At 36.3% G+C, this 27,264-nt stretch overlaps 1 protein-coding gene across 1 annotated transcript in view; it reads right to left on the bottom strand.

Moving 5' to 3' along the window:
- Nucleotides 1-26,124, bottom strand: part of BTBD9 (BTB domain containing 9) — a 116,529-nt gene extending 90,405 nt beyond the window's left edge. The window contains exons 1-7 of the mRNA XM_066546546.1: nucleotides 26,091-26,124; nucleotides 24,116-24,282; nucleotides 18,960-19,170; nucleotides 18,065-18,428; nucleotides 16,198-16,462; nucleotides 14,167-14,386; nucleotides 10,197-10,316 (exon numbers count right to left, since the gene is read on the bottom strand). Of these exons, the coding sequence (XP_066402643.1) occupies nucleotides 10,197-10,316; nucleotides 14,167-14,386; nucleotides 16,198-16,462; nucleotides 18,065-18,428; nucleotides 18,960-19,170; nucleotides 24,116-24,197 (1,262 nt within the window). The 5' untranslated portion in view covers nucleotides 24,198-24,282; nucleotides 26,091-26,124. The remainder of the gene's footprint in view (nucleotides 1-10,196; nucleotides 10,317-14,166; nucleotides 14,387-16,197; nucleotides 16,463-18,064; nucleotides 18,429-18,959; nucleotides 19,171-24,115; nucleotides 24,283-26,090) is intronic.
- Nucleotides 26,125-27,264: the final 1,140 nt, after the last annotated feature.

Genomic DNA, 27,264 nt, shown 5'->3' with positions numbered 1-27,264 from the left:
CCAAAAAGCCAAGCTCAATAGAAATTAGAAGAAAGTTTAACAGATAAAAAACTTAGTACTATGCACTGAGGGAACACAACTGCTATACAAAATCAGCCTAAGGCACAGTTAAGATTGATTGTATGCTTCAATACTACATACTCATAATTTACTCTTAAATTTTTCACAAGTCCAAATATGTGACACTTAAACCCATAATTTCTAGTCTAAAAAGCTTGTTACAGAAACAGTAAGGCATTATTTTTTTCAGCTATTGCTTTCTTAACTGAAGTTATTTTTAAACTATTATCCAAATTTTGGTGGTATAAAAAGAGCAGAGGTGCCTGATCAGTTAATGGGAAAATGAATACATAATTTTAGATCATATAGAAAATGAGTATAAAATACTCCAATACAAATCTTATACATCCAAAGAATCAAATAACTTTAAGGTAAACTGCAAAACAAATGAAAAAGTTCCCCTTTCAAGTCTTCACAGGAGAACATCAAAGAAAAAAATTATTTTAACTTCAGAATGTCTCACTAATTTTTAAGACTAGAGTTCTAGTCATGAACTTAAAAAAAACAAAATTGGATTTTTATCCTCTCCCCCAAAAGAGACTTTAAAAAATTCCCTGGATAGAGGAAATTTTTTAGAGGAAAAATTTTGGAGAAAATAAACAAACAAACCCCCCGAAAGAAACCAAACCAACTAAGCAACCAAGCAGAAAAATCCATCTCCCTCCATTTGATTTTAGCTTCTAATGTATATAAGGGCATTAATCTTTGCAAACAGTACATCAAATTCAAAGAAATACTACCAAATCTTAATTTTAAAAATTGAACCAAATGGGAATTCTCATTTGGCTCATGCAGTTACTTGTAACTGAGTGAAAGCCAAAAATGTTTTCATTTGCTAAGTACTGTCAAATATCAAGAACAGAAGTAGTGAAATCTTTAATCTTGTTTTTAAATAGCCTGGGAGCTAATAAGCCTAAGTTCTTGTTAGTGCAGCCTCCAAGTCTGCAGATGAGGAAAGAAACTCTGAGTAGTCAGATAGCAGGGTGGGGTCACTGAAATACTGCACATCATTGTGAAGGTTGCTGTGAACAAAGCAGTGCTGTTCTGTCACTCTGTTACAGTTTGCTGCACCCAAACCTCAAATGTGCACATACAGTTCTGGTGTCCACACCTCAAGGAGCACATACCAGAGTCACAGATGGTACAGCCAACACCACCAAAAATCATAAAAGCAACTGAATAGATGGAACCAAAGAGCAGTGGTTGAAGAGTCTACACTTCACATTCACAAAGGCTTACTAAGAGTCAAACAAGTGAATGCAACGTCTTCATTCACCAGATCCCACAATACTGGAATTAGAAAGAACAAAGTAGCAAAAGGATTGTCTAAATAGATAAAACTACTTTTTTTATGCAGTGGTTAATGAGCTTTTGGAAAGTGCTGCCACTACAACCTGCAAGCAGTTGACAGCACCCCAGTCGAGAGAGGGATCTTAGATAAATGAATGGCCAAGCTATCTCTGAATATGTATGAGCAGGATCAGAAGAGTACGAGGATGAACACACGGGAGTCTGTGCTCACAGCCTCTCCCTGACCAGCACCTCCTGCTCTCCGGGTCAGAGACTGGACACACAGCAAGGTGCCCACTGACCCGGCTCAACAGGGCACCTACACTGTTAATGTAATGAAAATGCAGCTTGATTAGTCATCTTTGCAATTTGCCATTAATAGAGACAGGGTAATTTAATTGAACAGAACACAGATTTAGAGATCAATACTTAATACACCTTCCATCACAGCTGTTATTCCCCAATGCAAACAAGAAAGACAATGGTATGAAGAAAAGTAATGGAATTACTACTTTATTGATCACTAAAGATGTTACTTGCAGTACCTAAAATTTCCAAGATCTTTATTACACCTGCAATGAAGTATAGAAAAATTTGTCCCAGTCTTACAAATGAAAAACAAGCTTGAAAGTATAAAGCTGTTAAAGTCACTTTGTGGTGAAAATCAAAACCCAAATGCAGAATCCGGTGTTTTAGAAAAACTGTTTTTTCTTTCTTTTAGAAGACATTACAAATAATAACTGCTTTCAGTACAGTAGCAGCCTAAAAATAATAAATCCCATGTGGTTTTCCTATCATTAACCCTACCATAAAAAAACCTCTCTTAAAACATTTTTCACTTGCAGAGTTTTTCCCAAACACTGTATTTTTTCTGAGTAATATACCTCTTCCATTGTTTTCTTTCCTTCTCTCACTTCTGTCAGTTGAAGAGACTTATACACAGGTTCATGTCTTACTATCTACAGATTTGATTCTCTATAGCACATAATTTGTTCAGTTTGATTTTTCATTTTCAACTGTTTGTATCCTATTTTCTTTCATATTAAAGAGTGAATATTCCTTTTAAAAACTATTTAAAGCTGCACCAAATGGAACCATCAGCCCCATCCTCCCCAACGAAACTGAGATGAGAAAGAGCAAATACAGGTGAAGCCTAAGAATTTTAACTTCCAGACAAGTTGCATGAGCTTCTTTTGCAAAGAAAAAGGACACTGAAGAATAGTTTACTTTAGGGCTTTTCTACTCATACTCTTACCTTTCTGCTGCACAGAAGATAACTTGAGGTTTGTGAACAAAGAATCAAGTTTAATCACAGACAAATCTGCTTTACTGTAAAACTTTTATCATCCAAATTATTCCACAGTAAAGATTGGCCTAATGTTGGCTGACAGGTGACTTTATAAATTTAGACACTGAGAAGTAAATCCACAGAAGTGCTTTACTTGGTTCATGCAAACAATCTGAATACTCATAATGTGCAGTTTTAAGTGTGGTACAGCATTTCAGATACACATGGGCAAACTGTGCCCGTTATCTGCTAAAAAATGGGAAACAGAGAAAAGCTTTACACAGCGGCATCAAACAACTTCAAGAGACAGCCATCACGGATCAAAGAAGTGAAATAAACCAGAATTCCTACAAATTTGCCAAAACATGATTTCCTCCTGGAAAAGCCTGTCTTTGTAAACATGTATGGCAAGTTTTCACAGTTAATTCCATCTCTTGGAGTGCAACAGAAAACACAGAAGAGAGTTTAAAGAAAATAAGTGCTCAAAATGCCTTTTAAACACACTTGTCTTCTGCAACATTAACTTTAAAATACAGCTTGTTGTAGAATTATCATCAACAATTTGAAAATTCAGCATTTAGGTGTATCTTTACGCATCACTGTCAAGCTGAATAATTACTGAGAATTTTCACCTACATCAGATCTCATTTATGAGGTGAAACATTGAAAACAGAACTCAAGACAATTTAGAGTTTAAGAAACTCAAAATGAATACCTCAAAATTCAGACTAAAGTAATTCTAACCATACTACAAAAAACCTAGTTATTATTATGTCAAGCATGACAAATATGTAATCTAGGTCTCTTAAAAAGTTAATTGTTTCTTCCAAACCATAAAACAAAAAAAAAAAAAAAAAAAAATTACACTTTTTTTAATAATTCATGTCCAACAAACTGGATTGGCAGGCTCTCCCTATTTCTCAAGTATTTCTATCCAAGGTATATTGACCCTCTACAGACACTTTTTCAGACAAATACTCATTTTCAGCTGGTAAGTTGTCTGGCAGGTTGTCATCAACAGCTTAAATACACACTAGCTTTTTTACTTTTCCTCAAAGCTGAGTTGGGCTCTTTAGGTTAAGATAATTGAAATTGCTATGACAGACAGGAGAAGGAATCTGAAAAGAAAAAAGCTGCTTTGATAAAGTTCTTCATGAAAAATACTATTGATTATTCCTGTAGAGAAATGAGCTTTTGTATCACTAGGAGCACATTTGGAGATGAATTCAGAAATGTAAGCTTAAGATCAAAAGTATACATAACCTGAAATGAAGAAAAAGATCTTTTAAATCAATAAACACTCCAACCCAGATGAGGCAATAGCTTTCTTGATCCCGTGTAGATGATCTACATCGTTTGAAAAATCTCAGACTATCACCTTTTCTTAGGAACAGAAAAAAACATCAGAATGAAAACCCACTGGAAGAGAAAAAAGGATGCTTAAACACTGATAGACAGAAAAACAAGCAGCAGCTATTCACTAAAATGGAGACTACAGGAAACCATTTCCTCCTATTTCACAGGTAAAAGGCAAGGTATTGGAAACATGCCAATAAAGACTCCTAAATATGATCACATCTTACAAGAAAGAACAATGAGCTCTACTCCCCAGCCCCAAAACAAAAAAGAAAACTGCCTGCAATGAAAATTGATTTTTGAAAATAATGTCAGTGAAAAGCCTCAAAGGCTTGGAGTAACATTTCAAAATTGCTTTTACTATTTATTACCATGCTTCTGTAATGCAAATCAAGATAATTTTTACTTGTTTCTGGAAGTTACATTATTGCTGTATCACTTACAGTATTAGATTCACGAAAAGATTTTAAAATTTCAGTATCCAGATATAAAGAAAAGCTAATTTGAATTATGCAGCAAGGTTGGGATTTCTTTGTAAACTCACAAACACCAGCATATCTGCACAGTTACAAATAAAATATCTACACAAGAGTCAACGCTTCCCAAAGAACAGTACAAATAAAATAATCAACATGTAGCCTGTGCAACTATTTGTAGTTCTCAGTACTACAGTAACTAAGGTAAAGATGGTTTCAGCTACGCAAGTTTAATCACTCCATTTGCAGGAAGTCCTTTTATAAGGATACTAAGGACTTACTGATGAAAAAATTTTCACATACTTTTCAGACTGACAGAAGGCCTTACCAAGCTCTTACCAGCAACTCTTAGTCTATGTTTTCTAGTTAGCTCAGTGATGCAGTAGGGCTTCATTCTAATTCAGAATATTCTTTTGGATGTCTCCGTGCTTTTTCTGAACACCACCATTCCCTACTGGGAAATAACACATAAAAAACACTCCCAGCACTAAATTAAATCTGCAGACACTGCTTTCCCCTCAGTTCATTTCAAATATGTTGGACTATACTTCAACTGCATCTTCCTCAAGAGTTGACTCCTCACTTGTTTCAACATCTTCTTAAATCAAACTGTACCTGGAATGTCTTTTGGTAAGTTACTATACACTAAGATTTCACCAAGCTCAGGAAAACTGCAAAATGGCTATCCATAACAGATAACAATTATCCATTGTCAGAGACCTACTGGTAAGGCTGAGAGTGAGACACTGCTGCTTAATCAGTAGCTAATTTCAATGACTCTCCAAAAGACAAAGAAAAATAAAATTACTGCAGCACCACCAGTAGAAATTATCACAGTTATGTGAGGCTGCCTGATTAAGGCCAGAATCAAAGAAAAATGTTTTGTCTAACCTACATCTGAAAATCACATCTCCTCGCATATCATTACATACAAAACAATTGTGCACAACTACTACCGTGTCTGAGTTTAGAACCACCTTAGTACTGAAAAATTTACTCTTCTTGTATTTTTTCCATGTTCAGAAGACACAGTCTACAATTTAATTTGTCTTCACTCAGGCAGAGGATTACAAATAGTGTAATCATTAGTAGCAAAAAAACTGTTGAAGCACTAAACGAAAAATCCACCCAGTATCATCAATGCTTAATAAAAGGAAAGGCAAGTAATTTTTTCTGCACTAATAAATACATATAAAATACAAATACACCTTCTAAAGTAAAAATAATTCTAATGCCACACTTTCTATAGCAGCCAGGTGCTTTAAGGAAACCATGGAGCCCTTATATCACTATTAATTCAACACAGTAATACTAGCAAACCTCAAGATTTTTCAGTTTAAAGCAGATGTAAAAAACAGGAAAAACAATATGCTTAAATGATTTCCCACGTTTACAGCATGCTTCTACAGGCATCTACCAGTTCTCTTAAGAGAAACATACTTTAGGACCAATTGTTCATGTAAAAATAATTACTATTTCCTTTTGATAAATCACACTATTATCACCACAAAAAGAGCTAAGGCAGTAATAGCAAATACAGACAAAAATTGATCTCTTTACTATTTCAATATATTTTTTGATTGTTGGTATTACCGACAAAATAGCATTGATTTCAGACTATAAATTGGTCTGGTCAGGGAAATATTTCCCCAATCAAAACACAGAATCATCCAATGTCAAACTAAAGATGGAAAATGAATTGAAGGTTTCCTTCTGATTTTATGTACTAACTCTGTACTTGCTCCCTCTATAGCATAAAGAGCAAACCAGAATGATTTTGTAAATCTGGGAAGTTTAATACACAAAAAAAGCACACAGTAGGAAAAACACTTTCATCAAAGAAGTGTAAACAGAAAGAAATTAAGTCTCTTAAACTTTTATTGTAGTGACACCTTGTGGCTACATCTGCCTTATTATGAAACCTCAAAATTTTTCATTTTCTTGTAATTGTTTCAATGCAGTTCTTCAAATATTGTGGTCAAGGATGAAGTAAAAAGATGAAGTTACAAAACAAAAATGAAAGGATGAAAAAAGTGGGAAGGGTAAGACAGAAAACAGCATTACCTGCTCAAAGACCTTTAGCATTTTTAACATTCACTGCTACAAGAGGAATATGGAATAACTATGAACCTGACACTTGTTCCTAACTTCCACAGGAACATTTTCTGTGTCCTGTCTTCCCTCTAAAGAGTTTTCAGCTTTACATGTAAGTTGATATGAAAGCGTAAACAAAGAAATCAGGACCAAAAGAAATTTTAAAAAAATGCACTACTGTATTGAATAAAAAAGGGGGGAGGAACATCCCTGTAATCCCACTCTCTTATTTGCTTTTTCTGCATAGTATATGATTGTTCAATTTTCAAAGATGGTAGAATAACGTATTCTAGAAGGATTATAAAGCAAAAATTGAAAGTCTAAAACAATCACATCAATAAAACCCCCATATGTTTTACTCAGTATTTTCTTCTACTAAAACCCCTCTAAATACAGCAGCACCCTGTTACTTGCTATACTGAGCTTTGACACTGAACAAGTAATCTTTGTACAAGTTAGCTTGTTTATCTAAATCAGGAATTGCATCCTACAAATAATACAAATGATCTGATGTGTGTGAGAAAGCACAATCTTCTCATCTTTTTATTTTAGAATTTCAGTCTTTGGTTATTGCTCTTGCACTTTTTTTCACTTATTAATCTGACAGAGGTTATGGCTGCAAAAATTACTCTGAACACATTAAGACAGACAGGAGCATGTAAGCAACAGGAAGAAGCCAAGAGTGTAAATAGTCTTATCACATTACTTGACTTTGCCTAATGAGTTTGGATGGTTTGATATGCACTTTGCCAAATACAAATCATCTTTCATTGGAAGCACAACAATGCCCCTAACTCCAACACTACTGTAAATATTTCATAACACTCCATATATCAAAAAAATCAAATCATGATAGAGATTATGGCACACATGACAAATGATTCATTAATAAGGAGGCTGAATTGGTTTTAATTCACTGTTGTATAAATTATTTATTTAACGACTAATGGCTAGAAGGTTGCATTTTTCATCCAGCTTGTGTGAAAAAGGCATTGATTGTAGAATTGAATACGGATAGATTTGCTTAAAAAGGGAATATGGATAGATTTGCTTAAGAGGAAAGTCACAAGTTTTCAAAAAGACAAATACCCCAACCTGTACACATGCATATAAAAGACACACTCCATCAATTTTTATGCCCACAGAAATGTTTGAGTAGCTTCTTAAAACTTAGATGAACAAATCAGTTCAGATGTTGACAGCTCTCACCTTTTACAACTAATATTTATGTGAAAGGTAACTCAAAAAGGCAACTAACCCTGCCTAATGTTGCAGGGCTCATATCCTGTTTATAATCTATGAAGAATTGCTCTAGTGTATCAGACAACTGTACATGTTCTACTCCCTCACCTTGGCAAAAGGTGTGCAAATAAAAAAAAACCCAGCCAATAATTCTACTTTTCAATTCTTTGTTGCACTTCAAAATGACATCTTAAACAGTGACCTCATAAAGCACTTTGAGCTAAAATATTTTTTTTTTAAATAAAAAAAAACCAAACTACCACCTAGTTGAAGACCTTCCTGGTAAGGCATTCAGTCCATGATTATCTACTAAAAATGCATTCAAAACTTCTAAAAAATTGCAGCATGGTTCCCTAAGTGGTTGCTTCCAAAAATATTACCTGCATTAGTAAGACAAAAAGAGTAAAATGCCAAAACTAATGGCAAGAAGACAGAACATAACATGATGCTTCCATTCCTCTGTACTGTTATCCATTAACAGGAAAATTTTGGCACTGGGACTTGAGACACTAAAACAATTTTAAGTAAACAGAACTACCTTAAATACATTATCACAAAACACTGAAATTGGGACAAAAGAAAAATTTAGTAGTCCTTGCTTACTTCATTCTGAACAGATTATTGATGAAAAGACAGACAAGTAAGTCTCTAACACTCTATGTGTACACAGCCTCCCCTGCTCAAAGCCTCTCTCCTGGAGGGAATTTGATCAAAATTCCCAATCAAAGGAGATTCAACCTTCAAGTAATACCTAACTATTTATATTAATATAATTAAATAAAAAGTTCTTAATGTTGAACTCCTCAATGGAGGCTTCAATTCTCTAGTGTAAATAAAGATTACAGAAAATCTTATCTAAACTATATTTAATTATTATGGTGACTCAGCTGAGAATTCGTATTTTGCCTTAAGGTTACTGCTCCTTAACAATGAGTGCTCATAACCTTAGGCTGCTACATGACTTTATCTTTAGCTCTTCCACTCTTCAAATAAGCTGCATCTCCAAGACATTTCCAACCATTTTGTGGGTATGATAATGAGGAACAGAGATTTATAGAAAAGAACAGGACTTCTTTGGGGAAAAGAAAGCACTTCTCTCCATGGAGATTCCAAGAGTTGCCGTGCCAATTAAAAAGTTTATGTCTACAGTATAATTATTACAATGCAGGTCATTTCCTCTCAGTGTCTATGACCCAAACCTACTGATGACATCATCTTTGGTATTTATAGGTTGTATTCTCCCTATCAAGTAGCTCAATTCAGTTTTTGAATAAGACTGCTTCAATGTGACTATCAGCTTCTTGCAGAATTCCCAATACCTATAGTTAAAAAAAACCATTTACGGTTTAAAAAACATCACTTTAACAACACTTAAACCCATTTATTCATTTTCACACAATGGCAGAATCTCAGAATATGCTGAAGGGACCCATAAGGATCACCAAAATCCCTGTCATGGACAGCACCATCCCCAGGAGTGACCCCTTGGGCCCAAGAGTATTGTCCAAACACTTCTTGAACTCTGTCAAGCTGGTGCTGTGACCACTTCCCCGGGAAGCCTGTTCCACTGCCCAACCACCCTCTGGGTGAGGAACATTTATCTAATATCCAACCAAACCCTCCCCTGACACAACTCCAAGTCATTCCCTTGGGTCCTGTCACTGGGCACCACAGAGAAGAGATCAGTGCCTGCCCCTCCTCTTCCCCTCACAAGGGAGGTATAACTGCAGTGGGATCTCCTCTCAATCTCCTCTTCTCCAGGCTGAACAGACCAAGTGCCCTCAGCTGCTCCTCATATGGCTTCTCCTTAAGGCCCTTCATCATCTTCTCTGCCCTCCTTAGGACCCTCTCTAATGGTTTAATATCCTTCCTATATTCTGGCACCCAAAATGGCACATTGGAGGCATCCCTCAAAGCTCCTCAGTCCTAACTTTCCCCTTTTACAACTATTTCAAACAGTGCATCAGTAGAAAATACATAGTACATAAAAATACATTTTCAAGTTCTATAGTAGGTATCTAAGTGCATTATAAACATTTAGACAGTCAAGGAATCATGTTTACTACTGAGTGAAAAAAACCCAGCATCAGCTGCAAAAAAGGTAGGTATGACTCAAAAAAAAAAAAAGAAGGAGATAGGTAGATATGGAAAAACCATAGTTTTCAAACTGGATACCTGCATTGTATCAACTACATTAATATTAGAAAAGGATAATATAAACTATTATAAAACTATATAAGCTAAGATACACTATTTTTTTAGCATAGCTGATAAAAGTTGAGCTATAACCCATTTTCAGAAATACATAATGAAGTAGCAAAATCCAGCAAATTATTCTGTTGCCTACATTCTTTAGTGTCAGACACTGTATATTACCCTGACGAACTAACCTGCAGACACGGGCAGGAAAATACAGGTTCTGCCAGGACCGACAGAGGTATTTAGAGTGATCGATAACCCGAATCCAGTCCAACTCATCCATGGACACCTCGATGTAGTAGGAATAAGACCTATGGATTGTCAAAAAACATTGGTTAGAATACAAGTCAACAAATTTTAGGTATTAAATTTTACACCAACTTCTGGATTTTCAGTTGTACTGAAAAGAAAACTGTTCTTGCCCAGATTCCTATTTTCAAACTAGCTTTGAAAAGGAAGTCTCACAGTTAAGATGTATTCTCAAAATGATTTAAAACATCCACACACTCACAATCTACAGTCATTAGATGAGACTACTATGCCTAAAACAATGAAATGGAGACTTTTGACTCTGTCATAAAAATTATCATTTGTATTCCTTCCTCATAGAATAAAAGTAAATCATCACCAGTGATACAGTGGTACTTCTATTGCCAAATCAATAAAGAAAAATGAAAAACAATTACTAGATCAAAAATGCAAATTCAAACTCCTCACTTGAAAAAAACAAATTTATTTTATGACCATTTAAACTTTATGACAATTTCACAACTGAAGTTGTTCTTCATTTCTGACCCTTTCGGTACTTTATGATCCATCACTGAGCCTGTCATTACTTCCTTACACACTCCAAAATTACCTCATGAAAAATAAAAAAGCCACTGACAGAATCTGTCTTCCTCTTGCTTATCAGTTATGTTTACCTTATAGTTTGCTGTTAAAAGAAAGCAAACCCAAACTATAATGTAAAAGTTACAGCTAATTCCCTATTGTATCCATTACTCTAATGCTTAGAATAAAGTAGATATTTCACTTGTAGGACTGCAAGTCACTGAATATATGTTTCAGAATATTTTCCTTCTCCTAAGGAACCAGTCTGCAACATTCACAGGCATTTCAACAGCACCATGTCAGCACTTAACATCCTTTCACATTGATTTCTACAGAGGAGTTGCTCTTCTAGAGTTCTACACAAGCATCTTTTATTGAACATTAATCTCTTTGTTGGTATTTCTTATTTTCCTGATGACTTAAAAGAGTACGTACTTAAAGCTATATTGTTTAAAAATCCTAAAAATGTTAGATAGCTGTTAATACCTTGGAAAGCTAAGGCTGGGTCTTTAAATGTCAATTGCACAACCAGCTTTCACATTCACACTAATCAGACGTGTAATACTCAAAACCCACATAAATACAATGTGTTTTTAGCAACATTACTATTACTAACACATGTGTACTTGACCAAACCAGGCCCCAAAGTTTTAGAGTTTGAGCAGTTTGTATACAGAAGTTACTGACTTCTGACAGTTCTCTCTGCCTTGAGAACTTAGAGGCTCTCATCATTGCTAACATATATTTCTAACTAATACACAACGCTACTTTTTGGTTTCTGAAGATACCCAACAAAGAAATATTACCTCAAAAATAGAGCTCCATTATCATACACAATGGTATGCCTTTAATTCTTTTAAGTCTGGATAGCATCTTATTTGCAGAGGCAGTTTGGATAGCCTCCCCCTAGCACTTATACAGCTAAGATTCAGCTGTTAACACCTCTGAACTAGAGGTGTAAAACACCTGTTAGCTTCCATTTGGTTCTGTTAAGAATATCCAATAGATCAGAACTTCACACAGATTGTTAAAATTAACAGAGTAGCTTAAAAAATTGTTCAACAAGAAGCAATCATGTTGTACAGGTCTGTTCATGTCTGTACAGGTGTTAAAACACCTCTTTCTCATATATCTCATTATTCATGTATCCCAGGAGAAAGACACAGTTTAGTGGCCAGCAATTGTTAGACAAAGATGGTAGAAAGGAAAAGATCTCTACAAAAAGCAAGAACAATCTCAGAGTAAGAGAGATATGGACATGTCTGGGCAATCCCAGATCCTTAAGATCTTGGCTGGCAAATTTCTGCACACCTCTCTGGCCAAACTCTTCCCAAGTTCAACTACCCCACTGTAAATTGTTTTCCTAATATTTATTATTAATTTATCTTGCTTGTGTCCACTGCTCTTTGCACTGTCAGCACACAGCTGCAAGAGAACTCTGTCCCTGTATTCTCTACATTCTTCCACTGAATAGGTGAGGAGAGCAACAAATTCTCCCTTCTAAGCCTGCTCATCTAAAACAACAAGTTCTCACTTGCTCAAGCCTTCATCTTGGTGTACTGCTGAACTCGCTCCAGGAAGTCAGTATCTTATACGGAAGAGCCCACAAATAGACAAAGTACTCCAAATGCCTTCATTTCCATTTATCTTAGACAGTTGAGTTACTGGAGGGGAAAAAAGCTTGACAATTCATAGAACAGAGAATCACAGAATATTCTGAATTAGAAGGGAACCCCTAGGATGATAAAAGTCCAACTCCTGGCCTTGCACAAGACAGACAGTGCTAATTCCAGTACTATACCTGCTGGGAAGCAAAAGAAAGCCCAACAGTAAACTTTCCACAGAAATCAGGATGATTTAAAAAGAAAAAACTAAAAATTAGCAAGACACAGAAACTAGATTTTAAACCATTAAGCTCTCAGTATTTCAAGAAGACAAAAATCTCTAGAGATCCACCTTGTCAGATATTCTGCCAGCGATAATAGTTTGTTGTACAAACTTCAGATGAAGCACACAGGACACCAAGTAACAGATAACTTTGTAAGAAGTTGTCCCAAGGAGCACGTATTTTCCCTTGAGTTTCACCAGCTGCAAATTTATGCCCTGCAGATGAGGGGTATTTTACCAGTTACATGAGTTTTCTAAAAATTGCTTAAGAACTCATTACTAATATATGTCTAATACTGTTTCAGATTTTATAAAGTTGGTTGAAAATCGGTTCATAAATTTGGTTGATCTCCTAGCACAACTAGTGTAATATTACATGAAGCAGCTCCTTATACCTTCAAAGATCCACTTTTTTGATCTTTACAAAAGAAATATAAGTGAAACAAATTTCAGTTGACCTGAAGTAGTAGAACTTCCATGAAACAGTTCAATAGCTAAAATTAAATTGGTCTTGAATTATTAGTAACTAACTCATATTTAAAAATTTATTTAAATTTACAAAATACCTTACCCTAACTAAAACTTTTATACACCCTGTTCTAGAATAATATGGCTTGGCTAAAAAAGCAAAATGAAAATGTTCTGCAACACTAAACTGTTTTTGTTTTAAATAAAATAAAATAAATCCCTTATCAGAAAGGTAATAAGGTATATAATAAATGTATAAGTAAGCTTGTTTTATTGTTTTTTAACAGCTTATGAATACCTGCTGAGCTGTCTACTAAACTGTAAGATCTTTGTCATAGCAAGTTACAAAATTAATATATTAAATTTCTCAGAGAAAAAGAACCCTGCAATTTTTCTACTTCAGCAGCCTCTCAATTGCTCAAATGAGCTTAATTTGAATTTTCATACATTCCATAATAACCTGAAGTAGCTCAGTAACAACTGGCTACAGCATCTATGACAATTCATATTTCAGCAGTCTAACCATGAATTGGCTTCTAATAACTAGTGTAGTCAGTTGGTAATTCACATTCTAAATTAAAATTTACTACCTCTGAATTACAGAATCATAGAATCATTTAGGCTGGAAAAGACCTCCAAGATCAAGTCCAATCTTATTGTCAAAGTGTGCCATTTCTTAACTGTTTTGATATATTAAGAAAAATTGGAACAAAAGAAATCTTTTAATGTTTGAAATGCAAATATGTAAAAACATTTAAATACTTTAAGGTAGTTTAACATCTCTAAATATGATCTGGTATGTAAGTAACCAAAATTACATTTAAAAATCAGGTTGTTTCCAAATAAACCTTGTAACTGTCAGCTCCAACACCACCATGCTATTCCCATAAAATATTTAAATTATAGTTTGCACTGCTACATTATGTCCAGGACAAAATGCATTACTTTCCCTTTTTATGTCACCTTGGCACCTACCGACTGTCTCTGTCCCACAGGAGAATTCGTATGTGGTTGATTATCGAGGGCTGGCCCAGTTTAATCTCAATGCCGGAGCGGCAGTCGTCATTGATTGGGTGTCGAGAGAATCCATGATCCAGGTCATAGTTCTGAGTGTCTCCATCCAAAAGAGCAGACTTCAGCTCCCCTTTTACAACTTGTGCTCCATACTTCATTGTTGCAATATTCTCTCCTGGTACTAAGAAGAAAAGGGAATAATTTCTTAAATTTTACACTCTAATATGCAAATTAGATGTTCTGAATATCAACTCTATTAGGTCAGACCGAAGATTTACTGCTAGTATCCTTTCTTGGCCACAAACACATGCTCTAGTGGAAAAAAAAAAGGAAAAGAAAATAAGATAAAAAAGAGGCATTAAAATATTTAGCTTCTTCACTTTTATTTGGTATCTCCTACATGCTTTATGGTAATAAAGCTGTGATAATTTACTATTATGTAGCAGCTATATTCTCAGTCCCCTTCATGATTTTACAGAATTCTGTTGCACCTGTCAACTGCTGTTTGCTTTTAGTTTGGGTTTTACTGGTGGGGTTTTTTTCCCCCTAAATGGAAGAAACTTAAATGTACAAGATGTGTATCAAATGTTCAAGATCCATCCTGAATTTGCAGAGTGGTGCAAAGCAGAAAAGCCACACATATGCTCCTCTGACAGATATACAAGCTTCCAGTACCCTGCAAAGCTAAATGAACTCAAGTGAAATGGGAAACTTTTGGCTACTTGGGCTCTGAACTCATATGGAAAAGCAAGCTTTTTTATGCCACCATTTCACAGTAATAAGCCTGTGTCCTAGGAACAGCTTCCTTCAAACTAACTGGGAATAATGATCCCTAACTTCAACTACAGAACAAAATCCTGTAAACTAGTCTCTTCAACAGACATTTTTAACAGCCTTTGTTTGAGGAGAGATCCTACAAAATATGATCTGAAAACTAAATGATGAAAAGCTATCCCAAACTTTTCAGGCAGGTTGACAACAGAAGTATGAATTTTAACAGGCTGATAAAAGTCTGATATCTAAAGAACAGAATTTGAAGAGCTAGAAAACAAACAGAAAAAGCTTCAAGATCCTGAATGAGTACTAAAACAACAAAGAAATTCCACTCTCCAAAAAGCTGTGATTAGAAAATTTTATTGTGGAGATAAATATCCAGGAAAAGAAGCCAGAGAAGACCATTTGACTTATTCAAATGTATCTACTGCATTGTCAACAGAATGTCTCACATAACAAGACTTTTACAATACCCTAATATTAAACTCATAAGTTTAAATATTAATAACTATAACTTCTAAGGGAGAACAAAGAATATGCAATTCGAAGATAGCAGTAATTTTCATGGCTCATCATGCATGATGGAGACCACAGTGCAGACTCTTAAAGAACACTGAACTTTTTTCCTTTGCTGTGGGTCAAATTCATACATTAGATGGCTAACAATATCTTTTTAAAGCTTAAGTGTTAGACACTCCTGTTGAATTAACAGAGAACACAGAAAAAGTCAAACACAAGTCTTCTTACACTTTTTAGGCTTCCATTAAAAAGACTTCAGAGACTTGTTTAAAGTATTTAGACATGCGTGTTAAGAGCAAGAGAAAAATCTTAAGTAGTGGAGAAATTATGAAAATATTTATGAAGTAGAAAACAAGTCACAGAAAAACCATTTAAATATCATATCTTTCACAGCCAGTTAATTTTTATTTTCAATGATTTTGTAAAACTTTTTCTACTAAATTACTTCCTCTTGGAAAATGGTATTACACTAATTTTTGACAACATCTGAGATACAAAGCAAGAGAATAATTGACTAATATTGAGAAATAAAATTGGCAGGAACAGTTACATAACAAGATGTTTCATATTGCAAACCTTTTTAACACAGTAAATAGATGAACAGTAATAGATGAAAACTCAAAGCAAAAATTAAGCATATCCTCCAGACAACCACAGTCACTAAATGAGAGAGAAACAAACAAAAAACCTGATGCTTACTTAACATGCCCCTGTAGTTGAGGTCCATGTCCCGACTCTCAGAACGAATCTTAATGGCATCTAGGATGGCATCAGGTGACAACAATCCAGAAGGTCTTACAACATTCAGTAGTTCTGTCAGACTCATTAGTGGCAAACGTACTGCTTGCATGATTTCAGCATGGTTTTCCTTGGGGTTATGCTTACACCAGTTCATCAAAGCTTGGAAAATGTCCTTTTCAGGAGCTGCAAATGAGTCTCTCAGTACAATACTTAGAAGAGCAGCCTAGAAAAGAGAAATAATAACAAAAAATATACCCCTTAATAAACAGAAATTAAGTTGAATTTTATTTTTTTTTTTAATCAAGGGAAATTCAAATAAGGCAAAAATTAATGGCTATTTTACCTTATAGCTATTACAAAATAATCTCCAAAGGGGTGACTCCCTGAAATTGTAGATTCTTTTAGTTATGTAAGAATTACAGAATCCATGACCAAAATAATAGGCAATATAACAAAATCACTAGAAAAAATTGAAATGTAGAGAACTAATCAAATCAATATAATACCATTCAGTAGTGCAAATTTACTTTGGAATATTATAACAGATTTGAGGACTTAGCAGTATAGTTCAAAGTATTCCTTTAAACTTAGGTTGTTAAAAGACCACTGATGAGAAAAAAAAGTATTGCTTGAAACCACTTTTTTAACCATTTCCAACTACTTGGGATTTCTGCCCTGTCAATCTTTCTCTCTCTTTGGGTACCAACTAAGAATCATCAGGTAAAAACTCCAGTGGCTTTTATTCATGTAGAAAACCCACTGACTGCAAAATGAGAACACAAATAATCAAATAGCTTTTTGATTTTCACTTAGCTAGCAGAATCATCAGGAGCTTGCCTAGAAAATGGAAAGATCTCTCCTATATACCAGCACTGGCTGTGTCAAAGATCTCAAAGTGTACACTTCCTGATGAATGATATTTGCTCATTTCTTTATTGATAATACACTCTCTGAACTCAGCTTTAACAAACGGCATATGAGAAAGTACAGAGAGAAAAAAATATCTTTTTTTCCTTACACAATGAGTAATTTACAGCAGGGTCATATACTCATTCAAGGAATGGACCCTTCACAGCTCTTCCCCTAAGAAAAAAACACTTTAAAAAGCCCCAACTAAAGCATCATTCATTCAAGGTGCTCTGCTGCTTCATGTGAACACTACGTGAAAACACTCTTGCTACTAAGTCCAGCCCAAAGACCCCTCCAGAGTAAATGCAAAATTTCAACTTTGTAGAACAGCCTCAGTCCCAAATATTTATGCATCTAACAAAAAAAAACAACACACAAAAAACCCAAACCACCATACCACACCACCATATTCTGCAAGTTCAGAGCATGATGACAATCAGCCATATAAATCACAGTAATCTCCAGAATGCTTTAGTTCACCCTGCAGAAAAGTTCACCCATCACTGATGAAGCCTGTATCAAGGTATTAATAGAACAAAGTATGTCCTGTCATATTCAATTCTATATCTGACTTCCACTCTGCAGTACTCAGAAGTCAAATTATATTATACCAGGAACAGATGAAATAAGATAAATTAAAATTAGATTGCCTGCTGCCATCTTTTAGAACACTCCATTAGATATAGTATATTAAACTATATTGATTGGTCAATACCTGAAAAATTCAGAACGGATTGCCAAAATTTTCAGTTCGGCTTATCTTGAGCATTTCCAACCATCACAGTTTCACAAGCATAAAATAACTATGAGCTTACACAAGTTTTTAATTGGTGCCCTCATTAGTATTTCATCACAAAACTGTATTATCATTGAAATCAGCACTCTTGGGGAAAAGAAGTACAAACTAAAGATATACCTTAGAAAGTGACAGGAAGCCTTCACTGGAGAGCACCTCTTGGGCATTTCTATCCATGAACATACAGCACATAAAAGTTAATTTGGGAAGAGAATAAAGACTGGCAACATCAAAAGTCATACAGACATTCTGAATATTAAGTATTGTGCAAAGATACTCAGATGTGGAATCCTCCAGTTCTGGGAATCCATATTTATGTGCTAGGCTTAAGAAGTCAAGAAGAACCTCTTCTTTCTCATCTCGTAGCGTAGCACGACCAGTGTAAATGTATTTCAACAGCATGGTAAATGCTTCTGCAGTGGTGTCCTGAAGAGGAATTTCTGCTTCAGGCTGAGATTCTCTCATTCCTCCATACAATAATGCTCTATAAGGAAGAGAGTTGAGTTTAGTTAGTAGTTTATCCCTCTGGCAAAATTCACTGGGATATTAAATGTATTTCTATTGAAAAATTTCCAGCTCTTAAGAAAAAGTTGGATTAGTATTATTCCCAGTTTTAAAATATATATTCTAGTCTGTGTCAGCCAAACCTCTTCTCAATTCCAATTCATCAAAATCAAGCTTGCTATCTGACCATATTCAATAGAAACACACCATTTATACTCTGAGAAATCAAAACAACTTCGCAGTAGTACTTTCCTGCTCTCAAGTTCTCTTTCTCTTGAATTTGTGAAACTACCTTCAAAATCCAATTTAATGAAGGTCAAAAGAATAACACTGTGACGTGGTATTTATCTTTTCTATTTGAACACAATGATTTGATGCGCTGGGAAGCATTCACACAGAAAAGGTCACACTCAATGGACAGAGGATTACACCCTGAAAAGTTCACAGGGAAATAATGTTTATCTCATCTGCACAAAAACTTCCTGTGAACCTGACAAAAAGCCTTACTCACCTGAAATAATGGCATCTAGCAGCCAGGATGACTCTGTGTGCCGGAAAACGCTTCTTTTCCACAATAAAGGTAACGTCACTGTATTCCTCCCCATTCATTAGGGCACCAATGTGCTCTGACAGAATGTGGACGTGGTCGATCTCCCCCACAGCCGTGTACGGACGAAGCGGGTGGCTGTTACTCATCTTGGAGGGATGGTGATACTGATAACCTAAAGCACAAAGAAAGCAAGCAGTATTAAACAGGGCAATAATATTATGAATAGCAAGCATAACTGCAAAAAAAAACCAAAACAAAAAATGTGACTAATCTAAGTAATTATATAATTACAAGAAAAATTAAACTGAGGTTTTCTGTGAAAGTTCATTTTCAACCAGACTCAACACAGCTGGCACCAACAATTCTAGCTAAGTATTTCAGAGAATTATCACCTTGTTATTCAGTCAACCTATTTACTTAAAAGAAAAAGTTACCAACAAAGGGAATTAAAAATTCAACTATTTTACATCATGTTAGCATTAGAAAGCAACTTTTATCTGAATTAAAATGCACACACACAAAGTAAAATAAGCAAGGTAACCAATTAAGCTTAGTCTTAACTCTCCTCTCTGTACTAAAATCAGTTAAAAATAAAAACTGTTTTTGTAGATTTCTATTCAGCTTTTCAGAATTGGGAGACAAAAAAACAATCAGGAAAACTTTTAATTAAGAACCAAGTCTGTCAGAGAGAAAAGCTTTACAATGTCCAGTTCAATTTTCTTATTCTTTACATTCAGTTTCCTTGATGACTTTTTGTTCCTGCACACATATACACAAACACACACATATATATGTATGTAAACATAACTATCAGTCATAAAATTAGGATATTGCCCATTAATGTGTAATATAGATAAATACATTAGTCATATCTTCTGCAGAATTCTTTTGTTTCTTCTTCATTCACAACAGGTTTTAAGCTTTTTATAGTTTTGGTTTTTTTTGGCAACACAGACTTTCTGTAGTCTCAATGGCAAGAGCATCCAAAAGCAAATTTAGGTCTTATATTGGCTTCTACTGTGACACTTTGGTTTACTTTTCTTTAAAAAGAGGTTGGTTGTTTCAGATAATGACCATCCATACCTTCAGAGGTATCTTCCCTGCTCCAGTTACTAGACACTTTTCAAAACGGGCAGATATCCAGTGCTGAAGAAAAGTGTGGTAACACATGAACCAAGAAAATGATGAGGCCATACCTTACACACACCTAACACACGAATCCTTCAAGTCAAATATTCATGACAGAAATACACTTTTACATTCTACTGTAAAAATACTATGAGCAAATATGTAAAAAATCAGATGCACTTGGGGTTAATTATTATCTGCACTTGAACACACGGAAATGCTTTATCCAAAATCAAGATACTGTGGAAACACAATCCCAAAGAATCTCAAATGAAACTAAACAAAAAGTGATAGAAATAGAAAATAAAATTTAAGAAAAAAATACAGCATACTAAATCAATCATAGATCACAACACAAATGGGAACAAACTCCCAGGTTTCCCCTGGCTGTCTCTGGGACTTGAATTAGAAGCTGTGTGCCTGTGAAGCCACTACAGCACAGAACCAGCAACGCTGGCCAAGATACTGGAGGCAGCCTAACCATGGGAACACAGAACACTGTAGTCATTCTTCTATCCTGACATGAAAGCAAATTAATTTTCAAGTTTTCATCATAACAGACTATTTCTTCCACTTGCATTGGTTAACTTACAATTAGTTAAGACAATTTAGATTTATTTTACATACACTTCCAGTAAGATTTACTTTCTAACAAGCAAAATTAAGGTGATTACATCAGCCCAGCAACATCTGTTTGTACCAGCAATACCACTTACCACAACATAATTGTTTGAGACTTTATAGACAACAGTAAAATTGAAATGTCCTCAAAATACAAAACTTTTTATTACACTGAGGGAGTATGCAAAAAGATGTTATTTGTTACTCAGCTGCAATCTCAGGTCTGCTACTCCTTGAAGACTTCCATACCACACCCATAATTGCTGTTGTTGATCTTCATTTGCAATAGTCAGGCAAACGAACTATGTGTGAATTACACATCATCAAGGAACTCTGTATAATCTCTCTTCTACTAGTTTAAACATTTGTTGATTCAGGAACTGATTTATGATTCTTCATCCATGTACAAATATTGGCACATTTTAATTTTACAATCTATTTTTATTTCAACTTTTTTACTACATTCTACTTCTTTGTTTCCTGAATCCACTCTTGTCTTTAAAAAGAACAAGTACTGTCTGAATAAAACTGAGAGTAAAAGTAGTGAAGACAAGGGAGTGCCACCAGCTGCACATTAACTTTGCTTTCAGTAGCTGTGCATGTTGTCATGTGCCAGTAGGGCAAAAAGCTCAAGGGAAATTGTTTCTATTTAAGGTTAAATAAACAAATAAAATCAAAAGCACACTTCCCTCTCAAGAGTACATAAACCTCTGTCTAAACAAGTATCAGTGAATATAAGAGGGCAAAGTCTGAAGTGGGAACAGTTGCTAGTGACCCGAGGATGCCCAGTCCTTATGAACATCAAGATGCTGAACAGCAAGCAATGAAAGTAGAAATTTAGATATCGGCCTGTGTGTAAGCAGCAAGGCAAATTTCTTCTGATGGGTAATGCTCTCCAAATTGCTGGTTCCATGTACTATTCCAACCATCAGTTTCAAACACAAACCCGCTGAGCACAGGAAATACAGGACTCAAATGATGGCTACAAGCTGAGGAGGCCTTTCAAATGTTTGAATGACCCAAAGTGTTGGGCACTGCCACCTTTACAAAACCATGTTCATACCTCTTCTGTGTGCTATGGGTACCACCAGTATATTGAAGAATCACGCCAACTCATCTACTGTCTACTAGTACAGATTCCCAAAGAAGTTTTGTCTGTATTGTGGATTTTTCATATAAAGCAGACCAGTGAGACAGTCCTACCTCCAAAATATAGAACCAAATAATACATGACTTCACTTCCTAGGCTGGCTAATTAATGGTACAAATTCAGGCAACTTGTTAAGTGATCTGTACATTTCTTGTTTGAGGAAGTAAAACTTAATAACCTCTTTAGCTGCTCCAAATTGCACTGAGCTCACAACTTCCCTGTATAGCTAAACATGTCATTTTGTAGTTGTTATTCGAAAGTAATATTTATGACTAAAAAAAAAAGATGGATGCTGCTAAGAACTTGCAGAGAACCCTTCCTGAAGCTCCCTCTGGCTCTTCTGTCATCAAACAACATCACCTTTTCAGAGAATACAGATGCTTACTCTTCCTGGAAGTCAAAGAACATGCCATTTGTAAGCCTGCTGCCAGCACTGTAACCTATTTCCAGGAGGTATTCAGAGCTAATTAACTGCTTCAGGAGTCAGCTCCTGCAGCTTTGGTCATGACAAGAAATCAACAAACAAAACAGTCTTCTCAGTGATTTTGAGGCACCATAAGAACTGCAACAATCTGAAAAAGCATTTGTTAAGTCCTAAGGCCTACAAACCACTTCTATGACCTCACTGAAAGACACCCTCTTTGGTGGCCATCTTCAACAACGAGCATGTGAAAAATGCAGCCTAGTATTAATGACATAAGGCAGCATGCAATACTACATAATGTGTGCTGTGCCTGGAGAAACAACCACCCCCTCCATGCTTGCAGTCTCCTGTATTTCTACTCAGTAGGTAATCTGTAACATGTTATGGGATACAAAAACATCATCTGGAAATTCAGCAAACACAACAATGACATCCTTTCTAAACAACTCTCAGTTGCAATGAAAGATCAGCATTCAGTCTCTTCATCCCTCATTTAGGCTAACATTGAGGAATCCTCTGAAAAGCAGTGCTGCTTCAATGAAACATGAAAGTGTTGTTTTTCTACCAGGTATAGAAAATTGACTATAAGAAATTAATCATGAATTATTTGAAGAAAAATTTTATATAACATGAATAAATAATTCTTACATAACTGATAGCTCTATCAAAACTTTAGAAATAAATGCAAGTAAACAGACTATTACTGGAAGTAAGTTTTTCATCAAATAAGTCCAATTTATAAACACTGAGCAAATAATTTCATACTTTTAAAACAACTAATTCCTACAGACTCTAGTTTGTACCTAGAAAGCTAATACTTTTATCAGAATTACACAAAGAGAATTTTCTTAAATGTAATTATTTTACGCTGCTCTTTTATCTAAAAATTGGTTCTCAGTTGATTAAATGGCACTTGAGTAGTATTTCAATTTTTTGTAATTCATCACTTCATAATTACTTCATATATTGGAAATGAATTCCAGTAAAATATTACTTAAGTTTCAATTTCTATTACCACAGACTCACAGAACATGATAGATGTAACAGTAACACTACTGTACAAACATACCACAGGTTCAAATCACATGGTTTTTCTATTTTCAATGGATACACATATGTCTTTTCATAAATATATAATCTCAGAAAACAGAAATTTTCAGTAAATACTTCAACATTCAGAGTGTAAATACTTTGGTTCTGTCAGAACCCTAGCTCCGTTGTACTTCTAAGTAACAATGGTTGGTTCAATCAAAGTTGAACCTGAGTGAAAATTGTAACGGAAAAAAAACCAACAAAACCACCAAACAAGTTTTGATACTTTGTAGCCAAAACCACAAAAAACATAATCAACCCATACTACTTTATAAAAACAGAATTTGAAAGCTCAAATAAGCACAATTCACAGAACTTTCAAGTCTCATCTCCAACCCTTCTGTTGTGAAAGGATTAAAAGGAAAGCAGATGGTAACACTAATGGAAACTAACCACACCATCCAATCACAGCATTCTAAACAGCAATTTAGTACCAAAAAATGTTTTGACTCAAAGCATATGGGAAGTTATGCCCTGCTCATCTGCAAACACATTCCTGTCACTTAAGTGCTGTAGCGCTAATATTTTACATTCCGCTCAGATGCTTTCCTGTCACAGAAGAGAAGGAATAAGTTTAGCAAAGTACAAAGAACAATATACTTAGTTCAGATTATTTAATAACACATATATAAAATTAACCTGGTTAAAATGGCATAAAACAAAACCATTAAAATCTCAAGAAAACACATGGTGTCCACTCACCGGTGAAGCTGTCTGAAGACCTACAGTGCGTGTAGCCTGTAGGCAGACTCCCCGCTTCTGGGAAATTAGGGTTCTTCGCCATTCTGAACAACAGGCAGATTGAACAGCAAGCTCATAGAAATGTTATTCAGCAACATCCAGCTGCACAGCAACAACTGGACCATTTCCTGGAACAATGCATGAAATACACACCATCAGAAACCATGAGCACAAAGCCTTATGACAAAAGTGAGACAGAAATGCGTATTTCTCAATTCAACTTCTTGCAGAAATAAATTCTTTAAAAAGCCTTCAATTTAATGGGAAAACTTCTAAAAACAGAACGCAGGAATAGTATTGCTATTCTGAGTCATCATAATTTAATTTTGACTGCTAATATTTTTAACCATCACAGAAGACAGTGATGGTTAAAACCACACTGCCATATTCATTATAAGCCAAAAAATTCCATCCTGACATTTCTGTTACATCTCAGCATTAACGTCCCTGAAAACACCATTTTCCCAGATAGGTGTCCTAATTAAACCAGGTCTGTACAAACTGTATCACACATGCTTTATTCCCTACACAGACAAAATTCTCCAAGTGTTCTTGCCTAACTAAAGTTTCAGGGGTTCTGTTTGGGTTTTGGTGGTTGTTTTTTTTTACAAAACTTAAGGCAGTTGCTGACCTTTCTATTGCACGAGCCTTTTTTTAAACAGGAAACCAAAACAAAACTGTAAGGTCAGGAAATGGAGAAATTGACTTGCTTAAATACATAACCAACATAACGAGTCTCTCTCAACAATTACAAATTACTGTTAATCTTCCCATCAAACCTTCCAGGAGGAAAAATAAACTGTATTTAATTTGCCAAATGGATGATATCTTGATCTATGAATTCTCTCATATGGGTCACTCTAATTTTCTTTATGGGATATGGTTAAGAGAACAAAGGAGGAGAAGGCAGAAAAAAATATTTTTAGGTAGTCTCATGAACTAGGAAGTAATCACACCTTAATCCTGCAAATCAAATCCTTTTTGCAAAGAAAGTCTCCTGGTTTTTGAGGATCAAAATGTAATATGTAAGTATCTTTCCTATAAGTAATGCATGTTATCAAGTTGGCCTGTGTTATCAAAAGACATTAAAAAGCCATTAATGAAAATTCTCGGGGTCTTTTTTTGTTAAATTTGAGTAAATATCTCAAGGGAACACTTCTAGCAGCTGATTTAGAATTGTAACAGAAGACACATCAAATACACTTGCTCTGTGAGCAGGCTCAAATTAAATCCTGAAACACATAAAAGCTTAAATTATTCCAGCACAGGACTTTAAGGAGGTCTGTGTGCTGTTTAAAAACATGAGCAAAAGACATTGCTCGGCAAGCGAGATCACTGGCAGATTGCTAGCAAGTTAACATCAAGTTGTTTTTTTTGAAATCTGATGTCTTCTAAGCTAAGAGTAATTCCAATGAATCACAGTAGTGAGTAACTTGCAGAGTGAACTACTACGACACCAAAGCACCAGGTAAAACATTGAGTACCGCGACAGCGTCAAAATACCGAACTCATACTTTTTAAGAAATAAAATTCGAATTAGACTGCAACAGCAGGGCCTTGAGGAGCCAGCCAGGGGCAGGACGAGGGGGCGCCAGGTGAGGCGGGCGCGGAGCGGAGCCGGCGATGCGCCCAAGGTCGCGCCCAGGGCAGCCCGGGCCGCCACCGACCCGCAGCTCGGAAGGCGCCAAGGGAAGCGACCCCGGCCCGCTCGGCCGCCCCCTCCCTCGCCTCCACAACAAGGCACTTCATGTGAAACCGCTTCCCCGCCAAACGCGCCCGCCGCCTTCCCCGGACGGCGGCGCTCCCCCGGCCCGGCCCGCCCTGCCCGCGCCCGGCGGGAGCCGCCGACGGCAGCACCTCAGGACCCCGGGCAGCCTCGGAACCCCGCTCGGCCTGGGGGTCGCGGCCGCCACGCCCTCCCGCCCGCGGGACTCACCGGCCCCGCCGCCGCCGAGGCCTCCTCCCCCCGCCCCACCGCCGCTCATACGTCACCCCGCGGCGCGCTGACGTCACCGGGCAGCAGCGGCCTGCGTGTGACGCAAGCAGGTCCCGGCGCGCCGCGGGAGCGCCGCCGCCGCCGCCGCGTTTCCTGCTCCGCCCCTGGAGCGCGGCGGGCGGGCTGGACACAGCGGCGCGGCCGGACACCGGGGAGTGCGGAACAGCGAGTGCTGTTTAACCTTCCCCGCCACCGGCCCGCTGCTCCTTGGCTGCGTTCAAAAGCCCTCTTTCCTTGGTAGCGGCGTGCGTAGCTCCTGCCCTCCGGTGCGTGTCCTGCTTTCCTGCGTCAGGAGAGCTTCTCCCAGCGGGAATGGGGAATGTGGGCCTGTCGCTATGTAACCGTGAGAGTGACTTCGGTTGCACTGCATGAAGCTAAATTTAAGCCCTCCGAGAGGCAAAGCACTACACGCTATTTAATGCCATGCTTTATTTAGAAGAAAAGAAGCCTTCCTTGGAAGAACCAAAAATAGCGGCCTGTAATCAGTGAGAACATGAAACAATTTCAGAAATTTTCTACATCTAAAATATTTTAAAAACGTTGCAGTTTAAAAGACTTACCATTAAGTGTTTTTCTTTAGTAGTTTATTCATGGATTTCCTGTTTGCATACTGTTTTAAATTAGTTCTCAGTATGACAAGCAGCAGTACCTTTTTTCTCAAAAAAACCCAAACTCACACCTTGCCTACTTCATGATACTTCTATAACTAGTTTGTAGATGCCAGTGGATTTTTACTAGTTTCCTCTTTACTAACTCAAAATCTATCATGTCTACACTTTGTCAAGCATATAAAAAACCAAGGGTCACTACAAGATTAGCCAACATGCTTAAATTTTGATTACTAAGCAGAGAAGCTTTAGCATAGCCTGCTCCTACTTATGTAGTTATCCACTGGACTACATGATAGGAAAGATGTGTGCAAATGTCTTTCCAAGCAATTCCATAGGCAGGGTATAGGTGTTAATGTCTTTGAAATAGTTCCTAATGTCTCTACCAACTTCAAGCCATAGGTTTGTTAGAGCCCAGAAATTTGACTCCTGAAACAGACAAATGGGTCCATGCACAAGCCTGAGATTCTCAACTTTGGGGGAAAATGTTTAAGGAGGAAATATGT

Source organism: Molothrus aeneus, chromosome 3 (genome assembly GCF_037042795.1).
Source record: "Molothrus aeneus isolate 106 chromosome 3, BPBGC_Maene_1.0, whole genome shotgun sequence".
Taxonomy (NCBI): domain Eukaryota; kingdom Metazoa; phylum Chordata; class Aves; order Passeriformes; family Icteridae; genus Molothrus; species Molothrus aeneus.
The sequence above is the reverse complement of the archived record's forward strand: the minus strand, read 5'-3'. Positions and strand labels throughout refer to the sequence as shown.